This window comes from Lissotriton vulgaris, chromosome 2_2, assembly GCF_964263255.1.
Source record: "Lissotriton vulgaris chromosome 2_2, aLisVul1.2, whole genome shotgun sequence".
NCBI lineage: Eukaryota > Metazoa > Chordata > Amphibia > Caudata > Salamandridae > Lissotriton > Lissotriton vulgaris.
The window spans coordinates 106464457-106485454 of record NC_141688.1 but is presented as its reverse complement, the minus strand read 5'-3'; the positions used below and the strand labels follow the sequence as shown (position 1 = coordinate 106485454).

Sequence of the window (20998 nt, the reverse complement as noted above, 5' to 3'; positions counted from 1 at the left end):
TTCGGGCGCCAACTGAAGGAAGTGACCCGAATTTGGTCACCCGGGTCACTCGCGACCACCTCTCTACCTTCCAAGAAATTAAGAGTCAGTGAGACAGTAGAGAATACAAACCAAGTATATTTATTAGTATTGCGCTGCAGTGGAGCCCAGTCTGACCAGCCTCACACGATAGCTGCAGAGAGACTGACTTCAGAACACTTGGTAAAATATAATATGCATTTCCAACACCCCTAAAGACCCACCAAGACTGGAGTTTTCCAGCTCGGGCATTGATGAACAAAGGAGACACAGAAGGATGAGCTACGACCTGCAGAACAGGTGCATATTATCACATTTTCAAGGTTTTCTTGTTCAAGCTCAATGCTTTTTAGTGCTGGATCAGGGCTACGAGAGAGGAAAGGCATGCGAAGGCGGAATGATCTATTCATTAGTGCAATAGGATTCACCCTTGAATACGATTAGAAGAAGTAACTGGACAGCAGCTTTTCGCTGAGGCAGACAGTTAATAAGACAGAGGCTAATATTGATTATAGTACAATATGGCGGCTAAAGACAAAATTGTGTCGCCAATGCTAACTTTACTCGCACACTGCTAAAAGGAGTTGTCTAGACGCATTTGCAGTCAAACAGTCTGTCAATCGGCGAGTAGTAGATGCAGGGTATTTGGGTAGCTGTTGAGGCTAGCATTAGCTTGTAAACTTTGCAAGCGAATGTGAGACATTTTAAAGTTTACATAGTGTCCTCAAACCAGCATTTGCCAAATTATTAGTCTCTGAACAGCATCATTCAGTGCGGTGGTAAGCTCAGAGAACAACCGACAATAGCATGATTTGAATTTAAATTAATATGGTCCCATGCGAATCCTAAACTCCCTTGTGAATCATGAAAGTATCTCCAAACAATCCGCCTCTACATTGCACCCACAACGACAATTCATTTTCCACCCTATTTAAAACTTTACATTTGTTTCCCGTAGCCCCACCTAATCGTATCGCAATAATTACCCGAATCAGTGGTAAAATTACTTCATACAAACTTGTTACGGTGCTCCATTATTTTCCTTCCTCTTGCTTTAAGCTTCAGCTTTGAAGGTATGGTGCCCACAGGGGTTCAGAAGCGACTACTCACGCCTCTCCCCCATAATGCAGAAGTCAAAGTAAATGTCACTTCACACATTGCATTAAGTTAGACAAGCTGGCGCTGAATGACAAAGTCATTAGCTCATCTAAGTTCAGCTTAGTTGTGCAAATGTCACTACGACTGTAAATTCATGTTTTGTAGTTCACATGACGTTTGGGGTCTCTAAGCACTAGTGACCTCACTGGATTAGAAGAAGTGTACCTTGAGCACGCATGTGAAGGTCGCTGAAACTAGCACATGGCTCAAAAGGACATGTGGGCTTAATGATAGCTACTTTAACAGCAAGCGACAAATAACATCTTTGAAGTGATAAGTGACTAAACATGTGTTCCCATGAGTTGGGCAAGGGCATGCCAAGGTGGGCATGCCCTGGAAAGTTGATGAACACCCAAAAACGTAAAAGTTTGCAGTAAAGTACAAACCTTTTTATTAGCCATTGCCACCCTCTCGAGCTTTCTAGAGCCACAGGTTTGGACTTCTGACCCCTTGACACTAAAGTCAGTGAACCAACTTAAATCAGAAAACCACTTGAATTGCAACTTATACACACTGAGCAATATTTACTTAAGATGTATTTCAGGCAACATATAGTTCCATGAGACAGGGACAATTAACGGAACATCAAATCCTCTTTCATAAATGAACAACACACTCAAGGAATACAAGTATACAGAAAACTCTATCATCTCATTTCACAATAGTTATGAAACATATGTGATCGAAAAGCAATGATTAAATACTACAAATATATTAATAATAATCTTGATTATCAGGTGAGCAGGAACAGAACATCATGAAAAAGAAGGTGCATTTGATTGCATCATACATATTCCCTTTTGATTAATTAATTTGCAAAGCATGTCATTCTCAAAAGGGGAAGAATTCAGAATCTAAAAGAGGAAGACAAAACATGACATTGACAACACCTGCATGCTTGTCAGAGGGCAGGAGCAAACCCATTTCTATGATGGGCATGCTGTCTCCCCACGGTTGAGGAGGCTCCCAATGTCATCGTTGGCAGCGATCAGGGCTGTCTCTGTGCTGTTATTTGCGTGTAAGCTGGGTTGGTGCTTTCCAGGGGCCTCATTTATGAGCCCTTGCTTCACTTTCACGCCGCCGGTGCGTCACTTTTTGTGACGCACCAGTGGCGTAAAAAATGCGCCTTGTTGCGCCATATTTACAAAGTGGCGCATCTATGTAGATGTGTCCCTTTGTAAACTCCTGCGCCACATTATACCTGCGCCAGGTATAATGTATGCAAGGGGGCGTATTGACGCAAGAAAGGGTCGTAGAAGTGACGCAGTGAAATCTATGAGATTTCACTGCATCACTTCTAGCGTGCCGTTGCGTCAAAATCTTGCGCCTGCCTCACAGCAGGCGTAAGACTGGCGCAGGCCCTTTCACATGGGGCTTGCCCCATGTGAAAGGGCGCATTGCTGGAGTTGCGTCACTTTTGTGACACACTCCAGCAATGCGTCACTTTTGCGCTTACAGATACGTCAGAAATACTGACGTATCTGTAACTCCTTGCGACATGATGTGTCATAATATAAATATGACGCATCATTGGTGTCGCAAGGAGGGCGCAATGAAAAGTGACGCATCGCTGTTTTCACGCAGAAATGCGTCACTTTTCATAAATGAGGCCCCAGGTGTTCAGTGAGTTGATGGTTGATGGCCTTCTCGAGGACTTTGGCAGGGAAGGGGATCAGAGAGATGGAGTGGAAGTTGTGATGACTCCTGGAAAGCTGTGACTGGTGCAGTTAACCAGAGGTATTCCTAGAACTTTTTAATGATTTAAAAATAATTCTGGATGTGAGTCAAAGTAAATGTAGATTTGTTTCATTGGGAGCTGGAGTTGTATCACCTGCTGACTGGCTTCCCTAGTGCAGGAGACTGCCTCAGAAAGGAGGCTATGGGTACTGGGGCAAGGTGATTCAAGACATGCTCTATTCAGTTTTGTACTTATATCCCGCCCATAGGCTTGATATTTGCTAGTTGAATCGTCACTCTCATATTCTTTCTTACTATTTGTTTTTGGCATGTTTTTTTCATGCCTCTTGTAGTGTTTATCCCTCCATTAGAGCAGGTACCAGGTACAGTCGCACTCCGCTAGTTACGATTATAGCATATGTTTTTCAAACTATTATTTTTTTGTTGTTGAAAAGGAATAAATATGATTGGTACTGTTTCCTTTTGAGGTTGCGTTTTTAGAATGAAAGGGGCCGTGGACATGCTTGCCAGAGACGCATGACGCCACGCGCAGAAGGCAGTATGACCCCTATGATAGGATCGCTCTGCTGCTCTGCATGTGCCTTGAATTCTAATCTCCTCTGTAGGAGCGCCAATCTGCTGCAAAATAAAGTTTCTCAATTAAGTTATTCAAAATAACTACAATTACCACCTACCCCTCAACCTCCCTCTGTTTCACTGTAAATGTGCATCACAGCATCAGCTAAAACAGCCTGCAACAGGAAATGCTTTGGTGCTGGTCGTACTCCTACAGGAACCAAAAAAAGACAGATAAGCCAAACCTTGCAGCATCTTGCCATTGTGATATTTCACAGACTGCAACAGTAAAGGAGGGCACAGGTAACAACAACATTATTTTTAAAAAACGTTATTACAAAAGGTAGCTTCAAGTCTCTTCTAGCGCTATTTATAATCAAAGAGCTATCCCCCAGATTCATCAAGAACACATTTTGCGATTCCTTAATAGCAAAAAATACTGATTCGCTATTAAGGAATAGCAAAATGCTATTCATCAAGAAATCACTTTAAAAATAGCGATTTCTAATAATTCCTTAATTGCCACTCGCAAATTGCGAGTCGCAATTAAGGAATATCGCCCGATTCATTCCTATGGGCCTAGAGGCCCATAGGAATGAATGGGAAGACCATCTCAATTTGCTAATCGCAATTACCGATTCGCAAATTGAGATTGCGATTTCAAGGGTGCAGGGGTGTCCAAAGGACACCCTGTTGCACCCCTGAAATTGATGTGTGCACATATGTTGCGCACACACATGCCCTGAGGGCATATGTGTGGGCAACATGAAACTTTGAAAAATGCACTTTAGTGCATTTTACAAAGTTTTTGCTATTTACCACGTAGTTAGAATTCGCGGTGAATAGCGGCCCCAGATTGCGAATTCGCAATTTTAAAATGGTTCATGAATTGCATTTAAGGAATCTCAAATTGAGATTCCTTAAATGCAATTAATTGCATTTTAGCGATTTCTAGAATTGCGATTTTTGCATTTGGGTTGATGAATCCCAAATGCAAAAATAGCGCTCGCAAAGGGCCAAATTCTCTGAATCTGGCCCTTTGCAAGCCGATTTTAGTTAGATGAATCTGGCTGTAACTCTTTCAAAATGTATGGATGTTTTAGTTTTATACATCTAAATGTTAGTCTAACTGAGGACCCCAGGGATCCTCCCTCAGCCCGACGCTGTTCAACAGTGGAGGAGTGTGGCTCAATGATTAGAGCGGCAGACCCTGATGCAGAGCTCTGGCCCGGGACCAGGGTTCAATTCCCGCCTCGGCGGGTCTTGGGCTCAATTTCCTCGGACCTGACAATTCTCGCCTCGGTGCCTATTCTAATCATGGGCCCCACGCTGCAACTCTGGGCAATAGCTTGCTTAACCTCCACACCGGCCCCAACAGCGCTAGGATGCCTGGCTTCACCCTGGGGGTGCCCAGGAGTGGACACTTCACAGGGAAAGCCAGGATGGGTTCCTCAGCGGTATGAATAATAGCGCCAGGAAACCGCTTGGTGACAGTGCGCTCTACAAATACCTTGACATTTACATTTACATTTAGCATTTACATGGCCCCGCTCGCACACGTAGCCCGACAGCACGACCTCAACAGAATCTCCTGCGACGACACTCAGCTGATCCTCTTCCTCACCAAGGACCCCATCACCGCCAAAGCCAACCTCCACGAAGGAATGAAGAACGTCGCCGACTGGATGAAGATCAGCCGTCTGAAACTGAACTCGGACAAGACGGAAGGTCCTCATCATCGACTCCAACCCTTCAGCCTGGGACGACTCCTGGTGGCTGATGGCACTGTGGGCAGCCCGACACCCACCGACCACGCACGCAACCTAGGAATCATCCTCGACCCAACGCTCTCAATGACCAAGCAAGCCAACCTCATCTCCTCCTCCTCCAACACCCTCTGCATGCTCCGCAAGATCTACAGATGGATCCCGACAGATACAAGAAAGACAGTCACCCAGACCCTCGTCAGCAGCAGATTCGACTACGGAAACGCCCTCTATGCGGGATTCCCGACCAAGCTCATCAAACGACTACAATGCATTAAAAACGCCTAGGCACGACTGATCCTCGACGTACCACGCCACATCACCCCCCACCTGAGAAACCTGCACTGTCTTCCCGTCAACAAGAGGATATAGGTCAAGGTCCTCACCCACGCACACAAGGCACTCCACAAGACTGGCCCAGCCTACCTCAACAGACGGCTCTACTTCTACATCCCCAGCCGCCAGTTACGCTCCGCCGACCTCTTGCTCGCCACCGTCCCATGCATCCGAAGAACAACCACAGGTGGGAGATCCTCCTCCCACCTCGCCGCCAAGACATGGAACACCCTCCCACTGAGCCTACGACAGACCCAAGACCTGCTGACCTTCAGGAGAAAACTCAAGACATGGCTGTTCGATCAGTAGCGCCCTCCCCCCCACCCTCCAGCGCCTTGAGACCCTCGCGGGTATGTAGTGCGCTTTACAAATGATTGATTGATTGATTGAATGTTCGCCTGGAATATTATCCAAAACAAGGCTTGCACCACACTATGGTGTCTCTTTCATGAGTTTGCACAACAAGGATGGGGTGAAGTTTTAGAGTTCATGATCATGCGCTAAATGAAAGAAAACTACCGGGAAAATTCTGTTCTTCCGGACCTTTTACTTGCTGATAAGTCATTATAAGAAACAGGGATTCTGAAACAGCATCTGTATGCAGGATGTTAATTGCTCAACTTTTGTAAGCTTTCATCTGGGAATCACCTAGAGGTAAGATTCTGTAGATGGAACAGTTTATAGAATGTAACCTGATACAGCCCAATGTATTTACGCTCATAGCGTGAACATCAACAGTCTGCCCGACTGCCGGAGGCATTTGCAATTCAGGAATTGCGCTCTTGTTTCTTTTGCGCCAAAAAGCTCCTAATGGTGGCATGTTGGATGGCTGAATGCCTTACATAATGGAACCTGGGTGTTAAATTGCCATATCTGTCCACCCACTTACACAATACCATGAACCTATACACTACACTCAGGAGCGCACCAGAACTTTCAGTGTCCGAATTCTGCAAGCCAAATGCAAGTTTGCCACACAAGCACTCACAAAGCCGAGAAGAAAGGTGAATCTGCTGTGTCTCTGTGACACTACTAGGTGGGGCTACCGTTTAGCCAATCCAACCAGATTCACAAGCCCAATAGGTCTTCCATGGGATAGACCTATTGGCTTTACCAATGCTTGTTGCTATAGGTGGAGCTAAGAGAGCACCCCCTATCTTAATTCTAGGATCGAGGATAACACCGGTAATTCCTTACTGGAACTATATGTTCTTAAATTGAAGGCCCAATAGCATCCTACCTCTTTTTCCTGGTGAGAGCAGAGGTAATACTTCCCATAAGGATGGACATTTATTTGATATTCTGCTATGAGTTATTTCTTATGTGACACTAACTCTATGCCACACTTTATAACTGGTATCATCTTCAGAGCTATTTTCTGGCAGGTAAGTACATACTCTGAGATGTCATGGCATCCACCGATAGGCCTCAGTGATACTCCATCTCACATATCTGACTTACTTTCTTGTATAAAGGAGTTCAGAAAACATTGACAAACTTGCAAAGTTGCAGAGGTTACTGATAAAATATATTAAAGAGGTTAAAGGTGTAACTTATAGAGAAAGGTTAACCTTAATTTTAGAAAGTGCCTGAGAGACATATAACTCGTGCATGGTAAAGGTATTTTACCATAATATCGAAGGTTAAACATAGGCTGACCCTTAGTTCAGCTTCACAGCATTGACTACAGCTGACTCTTCAAGGTAAGTAGAAGTAGAGTTAAGAATAGTAAATTCCCCTCACTATAAAGGATTACCTTGGAAGTTGTTGGTAGCCAACATTGTGAAGTCGATGCATCTGCAGGTCGGTTTTTTTACCTTGATATTTTGACATTTGACCTTATTAATATAAGAACATAAATTACAAACACGAAAATAAGTTCTAATAGGACATAATGAATACTGAAATTAAAAATCTTAACTGAAAAGGATTCAAGTTTGTTGGACGTATATCACCACAAGGTGTATAGCCTTATATAGAGTCATTTACCTGGGACCCTTTTGTGCATTTTAGCAGAGGTGGTAATGATGGTCTAGAGGCCTGAAGCAACTCTACGGGACCTAATAATAAATGCTTTTTTGAGTATGTAAAGTAATACTCTTGTTGTACTCGTTCATGTACTCTTAAATGCCTTTGTTCATTACCTCCCAAAAAGCGAAGGGGCCCATTATGATCACAGGCGGATAGCCACCGCCGGGCCGGCAGTGGCGATCCGTCCGTCAAATGACCCATTTGCACCCCACCATATTAGTATGGCAAGGAGCACCACGGCAGACGGAAAGACTGTCCAACGCTTTTCAGCCAGTCGGATGGCCGGCCGGGTGGAAAAGGCACAGGTAATGGAGGCGGTGCCTTGCAGGAACAGCCATCCATATTAGGATGCATGCCTTTCCATGGTGGAGGCTCTGCCATTGAAAGGCATGTGGGAAATCACTATGGGGGCCCATTGCGGGCCCCCAGGGGGTTGGGTAGCTGCACTGGGGGGTACCCATGGTAACCCCCATCATTGCCATGCACAAGGTGTCAGGCACCGCGCCGTGCTTGTCACGTCCATGGCAATGCACAACATGGGCTTTAACATTACGGCGGTGCTGCTTATAGCACCGCCCGCCGCAATGTCAAAGTCGAGGATGCCCCTAATTTGCCTGGTGGGACTGCTGCAACTTCGGCGGTCGGTCCCGTGCTCCGTTGCTGTCCGCCAACCATCGTAATAGGCCCCTAAATATGGCAATATTTGGAGAATAATCATATACAATTAGCACAAATATAATGGAGTGTGCCCTTTCACTGTATCTAATACGGAGTTTGGACATTTCAGGCTAGTTCACAAAGGCATGTAAGACTTCAGAAAAGAGTACTTCTGCAGTACTGCTTCCTGTATTTGTGGATGCTTTTGTGAATCAGCCCTTTTACCTTTTAGTTTCTATTCCTTAAATAGAAAGGGCCACTAAAGTGACTATTTAGTAAGCCCCTACAAAAGAGGGAAAACAAAGCGGAAGTGTTGTTGTATGCCCCACCCCAAAAAACACACAGTATGTATTGCTAAACACATCGACTGTCAGATAGTGTGCATTAGAAGACTCAAAGTTGGATACTACAGAATGCAGTTCAAAAAGGCAAGGCATAAAATCTCCACCTAAGATTCATCTTTTTTATAGGGAGATTCTCGCTCATGTAAATTTCCAATTTAGTAGTCAATGTGGGAGGGACGAGGGTTACTGGAAAAGGAGACATACAATTAAATAGAAGGAGTTGAGAGGAGGAGTTGAAGAAAGCTTAAAGAGGTGTTAAGGGAGGGACGTACACCCACCTACAAAAGAGTAAGCCCATTCCTATTCACACACTGCACTTCTAAAATTACTAGTGCCGAAAAAGGGACCGAAGCACTAGTATATATCTCCGACCCAGAGATGAAGTAAGTCCAGCACCACACATGGAAAATCACTGGTAATGCAACACTCTTCCACCGAAAACAATGGAGATACTAACTTAAAATAAACCCCCTTAGGAAATAATGTTAAAAAATGTCATTATCTCAAATAGTACAAAATATAAAAAAATATCTACAATAAGTACATATATATTATTTGTTTAAAAGTATTTTAATAACCTTTTTCTAATTGTGAAATGTATGTAACTTGAAACTTTACTAAAATATACATACATTTCTTTTAATTAATACCAGACATCATTCTTAATAATCATGCATATTAAAAAAATATTTTTTAGGTTTAAGCCTTAATTTCATTATTTAATTTAAACTTCAGCAATATCATTGTAATTTTACATATTTAAAATAATTGGTTGTCTAATTCAAAATAGTAACTAATGTAGCATTTTTTGTTTTGTTGTAGAATAATATTTAACGTAAAAATATTTTTACTAACTTCTTCTACGTTTAATCAACTTTTTTACTCCTCCCTATACTTTATGATAAAGGTGATCTCAGCAATCGGGGTGGAGACCTCAATATGGTAAAATATAGGGGAAATGTTAAATAGTCTATTGAACTTGGAAGAAGTTAGTAAACATTTCTAATGTTCAATTTTATTGTAAATTAATTTTATTTATATTAAATGTATGAAAATGCTACAGCATTAATAACTTTTTAAATTAAATAATTAATGGATTTAAATATATTAAACTGAAGCTAATTTGCTTCCATTTAAATTAAAAAATACATTCCTATTTAAGATTAAACTTTTTTTGTATTAAGCATTAATAATTATTCAAATGGATGTATAGAACTAATCACAAGTAATTTAATTAAGTTTCTTAAAATGTAATGTTACATTCATGTTTCAATTAAAAAAGGGTGTTCAAATATTTCATAGTTTAATAATGAATATGAATTATTTTTAGATTGTTTTAACACTAAACAAGATTTATATATGTTTAACTATTTTAAAAAAATATATAACTTAACATTATTTCCTACAGAGTTTTTATTTTAAGTCCCTATTTCCATTATTTTCTGTGAGAGGGTTTTGTGGTATCAGAGGTTGGCCATATGTGGTGCTGGACTTACTGTTTCCTTTTGACAGTAGTAACTTACACTCCAGAAGTTGGCTCCTCCCCCTTTTTCAGGAGGTGGAGGTGTGTAAGTTTACACTTTTGAGTAACTTTACATTCGGATTTTGTGAATAGCCAAAAGTAGTAAAGTTACCTAGAAGTGTAAGAGTAAAGTGCATATGTAAATTACTCACAAGTGTAAGATATCTTTGTGAATTTTCCCTGCAGTGTTTCTGTTTCTCTTTCTGAGCACGTTACAGACCAGCAATTTTTCTCAGAAAGGAGATGATGGGCATGAGTAGGTATTGTTTCTTTAGTAAGGAGAGGATGGAAGAGACCACGTACTGTTACTTTGGTAAGGAAGAGGATAGGAGACAAAGTACTGTGTTTTTTGGGGAGGAGAAGATGGGAGAATCCAGGTGTCGTTTCTTTGTGGAGGAGATTACAGTAGAATTACAGTAGAGAGCAGTTATTGTTGTTTGGTAAGGTGAAGAGGGGAGAGAGTAGTTCTTGTTTTGTTAAGGGAAAAGAAAGCAGAGAGCTGGTATTGTGTCTTCGGCAAAGAGAGCATATATTGTTTCCTTGGTAAAGAAAGGGTTGAAGTGATCAAGTGTTGTTTCTGTGGAAAGGAAAGGGCCTTAAAGGTAAGGTTTTCTCTCTGAAATAATGAAAATGCCCGAAACACTAGTTTTGCTTTTATGGTGGTAAAAAGGTAAGAAAGTCCTGGTATTTATTGTTGGCCTGAGAGAGCAGAGAAGACTAAGTATGACTTCTATAGAAAGGAAAAAGCTTTACAGGCTAAAGTAGGAAATTACTGTCTTTGGAGTCTTGTAACCCCAGATGTTTGCCTTCCTTTTTTTCTGGCTTTAGAATTCTGTGCACTTTATACCTGCTGTAAAGTACCTGTGATCCCTTTTTAAACATGATTGGCTTGGCATACTCGTAATTTGCATATTTAACTTCAATGTAAGTCTATAGCATATGGTACAAAGTGTAACCAGGGCCAGGAAATTAAATGCCACAAGTAGACTGCAGCACCTATTGTGCCATTTGTTACAGTGGCAGTGTAAACATGGTATCAGGCCTACAATTGTACAACATTTACTAAAAGTGACCAATCAATCAGTAGATGTGCAGAGTGATACTTATCACCCTTAAGGCTATCCAGGCACTGGCAGGGTCCAGTTGATTACCTTAATAGCCAGGTCTTCAGGGACCTCTGCATCTGCTATGTCAGATGCAGGGGTGAGGGTTTGAGAAAGGGATGAAGAGCGGAGGTGTCTGGTGAGCTGATGGAAGTTCAGGCAGTGGTTCAAGTAGGCAGATCAGCAGTTGTGTAAGGGCTTGTATTTATTTGTTGGGAGCTTGAACTGGCATATTTTCTGAACAGGGAGCCAGTGGAGTTCTCTGAGGTAGGGGGTGATGTGGGTTCATCTAGGGAGATCCAGGACAAGTCTGGCTCGGTGTTCTGTATGGTCTGTAGTCTGAGGTGAACTGCTATCCTTGCATAGAGAGTTTTGCTGTAAGGCAATTGGCTCGAGATATGGGCCTGGGTGAGGGTACGACTTGAGCTTTGGGGTAGCTATTTGAATATCTTGTGAAGCACGCGGAGGATGAAGAAGCAGGAGGACCTGAGTCATCATGGTTATCTTGTCCAGAATGTTGCCTAGATTCCTAGTGTGGTCTGGAGTAGGTCCAAGTTCTGGGGTCCACCAGGATAAGTATCATGGGGAGCTTTCGTTTCTGAAAATCAGTACCTCTGTCTTTCCATGTTGAGCTTCAGGCATTTGTCCTTCATCCAGTTGGCGACGTCTGTCATGAAGTTGTGGAAGTTGGTCCTGGTGGTGGTGTCTTCTGAGAGGGAGAGGATGTGCTGTGTATTGTCAGCTTACAATATTATGTTGAGTCCGCGGGTTTTGGCAATGCTGGCCAGAGGTGTCAAATCAGTGTCGAAGAAGGTGAGGCTGAGTAAGGATCCTTGGGGTACTCCACAGGTGATTTACTTGGATTCGGAGGTGAAGGCGGACTTTTCGCATTCTTCTGGTGAGGAAAGGGATGATCCATCTGAGAGTGGCTCCTTGGATGCCTCAGTTGTTCAGCCTTTTAATGAGTGTGTGGTGGGAGACCGTATTGAATTCTTCTGAGAGGTGTAAGAGGATCAGAGCTGCAGTCTTTGCTCGGTCGAGTGGGGCTCAGATGTCGTTGGAAGCTGAGATGAGGGCTGTTTCTGTCCTGTGGTAGCTGCAAAATCTGGATTGGGAGGAGTCTAGAAGAAGGGTCTGTTCCAGATGTGAGGAGAGATGTTGGCTGATGGGTTTTTCTAGTACTATGGCCAGGAACAGGAGTAGGGAGATTGGTACTTGTTGAGTTGCTGGGATCTGCTGATGGTTTCTTTAGTAGGGCATTGACTTGTGTGTTTCCAGTCCTCAGGGAAGGTGGCCATGGGAATTGAGGTGTTGAACAAAGTGGTGAGTTTGTGGCTGATTCTAGCTTCGCCTAGGTTGGAGGTATTGTGAAAGCATGGGGCACCTCTGTGGACTGAGTTCATGACGGAGGCAGTGTCCCTACAATCAAGGACAGCAGCAGCAGCAGCAGCGTCAGAATCCTCTCTATAAAACCTACAGAGGAAAGCAAAGGGGCCGTGGTCGTGGACGCCAGGCCTCCTCCTCCTCCTCCTCCTCCTCCTCCTCCTCCTCTTCCTCTAATAATCAACCCCCTCCCCCTGCAGCAAAGCAGCCCTAGATTCTCCATTCAGTTAGTCAGAGGGTTGTGTTGCTTGAAGAAGTCGGTGGCCTTGGGCTGAGGTTTGAAGTTTCTGTAGATGTTAGCGATCTGGTCATGGAAAAAGTTTGCAAGGTTGTCGCAGAGTTACTGTGAGGTGGTAATGTTTGGTGCAGCTAAGGGATCAGAGAATTCTTTTATGATGTTGAAGAGCTCAATGGGTGTTATTGGAGCTTGATTTGTTGCGTGAGGCTAAGGCCTTTTGTCTTTGATTCTATCAACTGTCTGTGGTAGAGTTTAAAGACTGTCTTGAAGGGGGTCTTTTCGGTCGTGTCCTTGCTGGTGTGTGTTCTCCTTTCCAGTTGTTTACAGTGTTGTTTAGCGGTTCTGAGGTCTTCAGTGTACCAGCTAGCCTGCTTATTGGAGCCTTCTGTGGGTGGTGTTGCAGATGGGAGCAATGCTGTCAGCACAGTTGGTGATCCAATAGTTGAAGTTAGGTTGTGGTCTAAATTGTTGGAGATGGGGTGGATGATTTTGAGGGCATTGAGCAATGTGTCCTTTGTGACTTTGCTCCAGCTGTGGTGGAGGGCATTTGGCAGACTGGGGGCAGAGGTCCGTGAGCTGGAAATGTTGAAGTGGATGATTGAATGGTCAGTCCAGGTGGGTTCCGTGGTGTGGCTGTACTGATACGGTCGCTGCAGGTGAAAAAGGGGTGTAACGTATGGTATGTGGTGTGTGGGGTCATGGACAAGTTGGGTGAGTACAGTGTTCTTCATTCTGTCGAGGAGGTTGGCTGAGTTGATGTCACTGTGGTCGTTGAGATGGAAGTTGAGGTCACAGAGAATTATTTTGATGTTGGAGTCCTTGGCAAATGGGTCAATCACATTGGCAATGAAGTTGCAAAGGGCTTGACGTGGTCCTGGAGGATGGTAGGCTAGTGTGCCACTGGTGGTGGTATTGTTGTCTTTTTGGAGTTGGAAGTTGAGGTGTTCCATGGCTGGAGTGATGTCATCATTTGTGGTGGTGCATTGGATGTATTCCTTGTGTACGATGGCGATCCCTCCTCCAGGCTTATTGATGCGAATGCGGTGGGTGATTTTGTATTCTTCGGGTATTGCAGTGGCGATGTTGGTGCAGAAGTGGGGTTGAGACAGCTCTCCATGAGGAAGATTACATTGGGTGTGAGGGTGGAGATGAGGTCCCAAATCTCTGTGGTGTTTGTCTAGTGAGTGTTTGTTGAGAAGGGGGCATGCGAGTTGGTGTTTTTGTTCAGGTGGTGTCTGTGGTGTGTTTGGGGTGTGGCTGGTTGGTGGCTGGTGTGTGTGCTGTGGCAGGTGGAGTGGCTGTGGGTGCAGGTGAAATGTCCTACCGTGGAGCATAGCTCGGCATGGTGGCAGTGTTTGTTGCAGCGTCTGGAGTCAAGGGTATTCAGCTTGGCAATGGTGTATCTTCTGGGGGAGCGGCGAGAGAGCCAGGGGTTGTGATTCTGGGCATGGTCCATGCACGGACGGGTGCAGACAGACTTGCAGTCGCTCTGCGGCCTGTATTAAGTAGGTCCTAGGTGGGGAGGACTTCTGTTAGCGGGAAGAACGGTGAGCGGGAAAACCCGGGCAGCGGCCGTGTCACTGGATCAGGCTCGAACAAGCAGAAACTGAAGGCCACAAGCAAGTGGCAGGCTATGTGTTCAGGTGCCTACTGATGCAGTTATGCTGCAACATGCATTAAGTAGGTCATGGGATGGGCTGGGCTTCTGTTGGTGGGAAGAATGGTGAATGGGAAAGTCCAGGCAGCGGCGTTGTCACTGAATTAGGCTGGAACAAGCAAGAACTGTAGGCCACAGGCAAGTGCAGGTTAGGTGTCTAGGTACCTGCTAATGCAGTTACACTGCAGCCCAATTAAGTAGGTCCTAGGGTGGGCAGCGCTTCTGTTGACGGGAAGAGCCGTGAGCAGGAGAACCCGGACAGGAAAACTCAGGCAGCAGCTCTGGCTGGAACAAGCAGGAACAGGAGGCAACAGGCAAGTTGCAGGCTAGGTGTTCAGGTGACTGGCACCAAAAGACTATTTTTACTGTAGGAATACTGGCTGGTCTATCGAGAAACACTGGGACCAGCTACAAAATAATTTGACAACTATTTTTAATCATTATTAAAGATCCACTTCAATAGGGAATTCAGATTTAGAATAAATACCAAGGAAGAGTAACCTTCAGAAAGTTACATTTTCCCTGCCGGACGTTCCTCAAGGCTAATTTGATTTGGTTCCCCAGCTTCTCCCAGCCAGTGATTATCCTTGAACATGTGTCAAAAAGTGATAGAAATACCTGCCAGGAGCAAACAATAGGCTGACCTTAATGGGCAGAGTTAATGTCTTTGTCATGGAGGGTGGGGACTGTGGGCCTGCATTTGATAGCATAGTGTCAAATTCTGCTTTACAAGTCTGTTGAGCCAGCAGTGGGGAGAACAGGATGCCAAGAAAATTATTGTCTAGTTGCTGAAGGACCCTGCTTTTACCCTACCAGACTACGGTCTCTGAGTTTTCATATAACACTTGGGTTGCACTTGAAAGGGATAGATCAGGATGCCAAGGCAGTTATTGTGTATCTACTACCTGGTTGCTGATGGGCCCTGCTTTTATCCTACCATACTTCTGTCTCTGGGTTTGTTCCATGTACAGAACCTGCTTCGAACTCCCAATACACTTACCCAGCCCTCAGATCTATGCCGACTTTTGCCATTTCGAAAATACCCTAACACATGGCATTTTGACTAGGTCTGGGCGGTGACCTCTGCTCCGTTCACTGAGTTTATGGAGTTTTCCGCATTTCGCGGAACACTTGGAGTTCCAATAAACTCCACTCCATGAAGCAGAGTTGTTTTCCTCATTGGCGAGCGCAAACATGGAAAATCCACTTTCCGGCAAGATTTTTCCTCGCTCGCACTCGCCATCATGAAGTTGGCAAGAGCAAGCGAGGAAAGTCCACCTCCCGGTGAGATTTCTCAATGTGGGTGGTCGTATTTCTTAACTAGGGTATTCATGGGTGGTCGCCACAGTTTGCGTTGAGAAACCTTCCGTTCACATTGAGAAAGCTGTAGATAATCTACTTGAGCAGTAGTAAAGAAGCAGCGCCCTCTTGTGCTGTGTATGGTGTTGTTCGCATTGATTTTCCAGTGCAGGACAAACACCCGGTGCTGGAAATCAATGAGATAGGCATGAACAAATGCACTTCCCTGCTTGCACGAACTCTGCATAGCGCAGTGGAGTTTTTTGGTCACTTTGCGGAGATCCGCAAACTTCACCCAGACTTAGTTTTGACCTGTTTGCAGTAAGGCACATAGGAACTGCTGCAAAAGTTAGTTAGCTTGTGCCTATGAGTCATTCACACCCACTACCTGGTGCCTGCCATACATGTGTCATATGATCGAGGCTCATAATTTCTCTTAATATCTGATGTTTAAGAGCTAAATCTTTATTTAAACAGCAATTAAGCCAGAACAACATCGGGCGCATAGCCAGGGTATCCCATATAAATGGCAACCCCAGTTCTTCGTGTACCACCAGATTTAATGTTCCACAAGGCACTCCTAAAAGACATTTTAAAAAAAATTCTCAGCCACCTGCAAGCGCGACATAATATATAGCCCCAAATTTCACTCCCATAGCTAGCAATGGCAACACTTTTAGCCTGATATATTTTCACCTTTCACGCTATTGGGCGCTTACCCATCTTCGCTGCAAAGATAGAAATCGTGGAGTTTGCCCTTATTACCTCCCCTTTTTTCCGCTTGATCAGGGGCCCCCAACTTAACCGATCATCTACCAAGACACCCAGGTAAGAGAATATTGTGGTCACCGGAACATTCTCATTACCCACTTTAAAAGGGTACTGTTTCTTCGGGCAAATCCCGCCCTGCATTATATAGGATTTAGAGTTGTTGACTGCAAGGTCACAATCTTCTATAAAGCTCCGGAATTTATCGAGTAGGGTCTGGAGTCCCCTTGCCATCCTGGCGACTAGGTCTGCATCATCCTCGTATAGCAGGACGGGCAGACCTCGTCACCCCACGTAAGGGAAATCGACCCCTGAGTTTTTTCAGGTCATTAATATATAAGTTAAATAGGAAGGGGGCCAGGATACAACCCTGCCTAACCCCCCTCTCTTTTTTAAAATCCCTGGATACTCGAAGATCCTTGGCGAATCTAATGTTGGCCCTAGTGTCCCTATGTAGATCCTCCAGGAAGTCAACCAAATTAGCCTCCACCCCTATGGCCCTCAAGGATTGCCACAATTTCCCATGATTGACACAATCGAAAGCAGAGAAAAGATCCATGAAGGCCATGTAGATTGTACCTTGGTGGGCAATTTTGTACTTCCCCAGGATCATATACAGGTTAAGGCATTGGGCCAAGGTAGACCGCCCTGGTCGAAACCCGTACTGTATTTCAGAGATGATCTTATTCTCTGCGGCCCAAGAGGAAAATCTACCCAGTAGCACCCCACCCACAACCTTAACCACAGAATCAAGAAGGGAGATCGGGCGATAACACAAGGTACTATTACGATCACCCTTCTTGAAGACCGGCACAATAGTCGAGGGGCCCCAAGAGTCCAGGCAACCGGTCCTGGCGGCCGCATTAAGCACCGCCATCAGGACTGGAGCCCACAGGAGTGAATTTGATTTAAAAAGGTCTGGTGGAATACCATCCGGGCCTGGGGCCTTATTGCATGTAAGCCCTGAGATGCCCCTCTCCACCTCTTTCTGTTCGAACATTATTGGAGCGTTGGAGTTAGCCCAACCGAGGGATTGATAGTGAACTGTAGGGCAGGTGAAGATAGCTTGAAAGTGAGACACCCATTCATCTTCAGTTATGTTAGTGCCTACATCTCCAGCCCCGCCCTTTCAAATTGAGGTTGATTAATAATACCCCAGAACCTTGTACTGTTCCCCATGTGTAAGACACTGTAGAAATATTAAATATTATTTTTACAATGAAAAGAGGGTAGGAGTCATCAGTATTATTTCTGCAATGAGGGCAGGGTAAGAGAGACCAGGTTCTTTTAGGGTAGACCATCTATTCTTTCTGAGGTTGTAGATATAATACTTGATTTTTGGTGAGAAGATATGATGTATAGGCCTAGCTAGTGTCTACTAACACTTTTCCAAATGGCAGGCCATTCGTCCAATCTCAGTAAGAAGTGGTAGCCTGAGTTCTTTTCAAAAGGATGTGCATGAGAAATCAGTCCAAACAACCAGCCGGAGAGATATGCATTCTATTGAAAGTCAAACGGAACATCACTTCCTCCGCAACCATTGTCTGCTCCCTTCAGCAGTGGAAAACATTCTTTATCTTTAGGGTTGGGTGTACACTCACCTCATTTCTTAATTTAAAAAAAGAGGGAATAATGCACATTTGTAACATGCTTCTATATATGGCCTTTGCTATGCCTGACCCTTGCTCTGGTCATGTGTCGTGGGTGGTATTACAGTAGCACAGGGCGTGTTATTAGTGTGTTAACAGACATTTATTGTTGTTATTGCAGTGTTCGCAGACAGGCAAGCCGACCAGCACCTGCGGGAGGCAGACCTAAGCCACAGCCAAAACCCAAGCCTCAGGTGCCGCAGTGCCGGGCTCTATATGCATATGATGCTCAGGACACAGATGAACTCAGCTTCAATGCCAATGATGTCATAGATATTATAAAAGAAGGTAAGCACTGATTCATTATTGATTAATATTTCTCAATTAGGAGTTATGGAACTACAGAACTAATGTTAGCATGTTATGGTTCAAAGCATACACAGCTAGGTGGTCCTAAAAGCCAAATGCAGTGTAGGAAGCTTCGCCCTACAAAAGGTCAAGCAGCCACAACTTAATGTGCTATCCCTGTAGCAGATGGTCCACTGGTTCTAGGGTTTCTGCCAGTAGTCTTAACTGGCTACGCTGTTGGAAACATTGACATTTTCCTACCTCTAAATTAGTTTGATGGGGTGAGATTCCCACAGGTTTAAAACAGAACTCCCATGAAATGTGTCCCCAAGATTCCTGTCTGCAAGTTCTTACCCCCACTTCTCTGAAAATGCTTCCATGTACAGAGACTATTTTTGAAAATATTCTTGGGATGACATTGGGCATTTAAGTGAGTGAGTGAAGGCAATGAGTGTGATAACTCTGAGAGAACCCCTGTGCTGATAGTGAGTGGAGTCTATAGGTGAGAAGTAGGACAATCAGTGGGTGAAAATGTTTGGGCAGAAAGTGGAGAACAAGTATTTGGCAGTTAATGAATGTGCTTTGTAAGAGTTAAGCGGTGTGCAGATAGAGAGTGCGGGTGAACAAGGAAGAAGCAATGTTTTGACAGTGAGGGGAGGTGGGTGAACTTGAAGGTATAATGTCACAAATTACAGTTCCGAATGTTAAAATTGTTAGACCAAACATTTGTCAAGTCTGTGTCATGTGTATCAGTGCCTTTGCTTCACTAAGGCTTGTAGATTCAAGAAGCATCCCTACATTAAAGCAATATTAGGCATTCGGATACATCACCGCCAGCATAGAATGAAGAGTGTGGAAAAATAGTAAAAAGAAACAAAGTCCTAAAACTTCTCAATAGCACCATGAAAAAAGTCAAATAAAGGGTGTAGAAGGATAGAAGTCTATGTGGGTGATGTGATTTGGTCATATGTTTAGCCTCATTCCAATCCTGCACTCATCCTATGATCTCTGCAATCTTTCTATAAGGCTAAATGGGAAAATAAACAAAGCAGCTTTTAAAGCAAATAGAAGAATAAATTAGCAAAAAGGATCAGAACATTGGCAAATTGAATATTGACATATATCACTATTCCAGTACTTTGATTGTAATTTTTTGTGCCTAGATCAATCAGGCTGGTGGACAGGAAGATTGCGAGGAAAGCAAGGACTATTCCCCAACAACTACGTGACCAAAATATAAAACAGGGTCTAAAAGGAAAGGATATTTCCTCCAAAAAAACTATGATCCAGTGGTGCAAGTTGAAAGATCACCTTCAGCATGTCTAAGTTCCTCACAGGATCCTGGAATTGCTAATAGCATCTCAACCTGCGGACCTGTATGCAAGCCAAACTTTTGTTCCCCATGCGGTGTCCAAGAAGCAGACGTGCATCTCTATGCCATAGAAAGACAGAAGGACATGAAAGCACTGATACCAAGACTTATTTATTGTATTTAAACTCGTTGCACAGCAGAGTGAATGGAGAAGGTGTGTTTGATCCCGTTTACGTGACATTCCTAAAACGGCAAAGCACTTTGCAATATGGGACCAGGAACCTCTGGAGGGCTGTTCTGAGAAGTGCCTTTCTTTGAGTATCACTTAGGACGTTAAGTTATATGAAGACAACAGAGTTCAATGCACATTCCTCTCACGGTTATCATTCGGTGTGACCCTCCTATATATGCTGCTATGGGTTTCACAATTTTTGTTTTTATTTTGGGCAAACTACCATCCAAGTGCATCACGATGGTACGGTATGTATTTAATTGTTTCGTATGGAGTCAGTGGAGCTTGCACAATGCCTTGCAATGATCGACGTGTCGGAGAGGAATTGCAAAAAAAAAAAGTACTGTAACTGATTTACGTATATGCATTCTCCACGATTTATAATAGAATGTGGCTGGCCCATGTTGATTTTATGCATATTGCTGTGCCCGTGAGAGGAAAGCATCCCTTTGTCTTGAGCTGTACAGTTATAAATGCAGATCATATATGAATTTTAATATGTTAGAAACATGTATGAATGTGTAACGTCATATCCCACAGTATGGTTAGTTAGTTTTTAGGAGTATTATGCAAAGGTACTGACAAATATGCACTTAATTGTAACTGTAAAAATGGTTTACCTGCTTCTAGACCCCTGTCAATTCTCTACCAATAAAATACTGTTGCTTACGATACCACTATGATTGCATCTACTATTTATCAGCTGAACATGCACCTCAACAAAATTCAGATTTGGCTATATGCAGAACAATGTAATATCAACCAAAGTCCCTGCTACTTGATGAACATCTGGTCAATTTAGTTAATGTGGCACAACTTGGCCTAAACAGATAAAAGCATTTCTCAAAATGGTGTTGTCTGCACTCAAGAGTAAGTTCACTGATGAAAGCAGTTGCTTCAAGTATTGAAGAAAATTCAGCAGAAAGAAGTGTATGAATTAGTTTGAAACATTTTCTAGTGGAAACCTAATATTGGCTCCATCAT

At 43.7% G+C, this 20998-nt stretch overlaps 1 protein-coding gene across 2 annotated transcripts in view; it reads left to right on the top strand.

Annotated features, from left to right (window-relative positions):
* Positions 1–20688, top strand: part of MYO1E (myosin IE) — a 635008-nt gene extending 614320 nt beyond the window's left edge. For both annotated transcript variants that reach the window (XM_086959387.1, XM_086959385.1), the window contains exons 27-28: positions 18304–18470; positions 19634–20688. In XM_086959387.1, coding sequence (XP_086815513.1) covers positions 18304–18470; positions 19634–19710 — 244 coding nt within the window. In that variant the 3' untranslated portion in view covers positions 19711–20688. The remainder of the gene's footprint in view (positions 1–18303; positions 18471–19633) is intronic.
* The last annotated feature ends 310 nt before the right edge of the window (positions 20689–20998 follow it).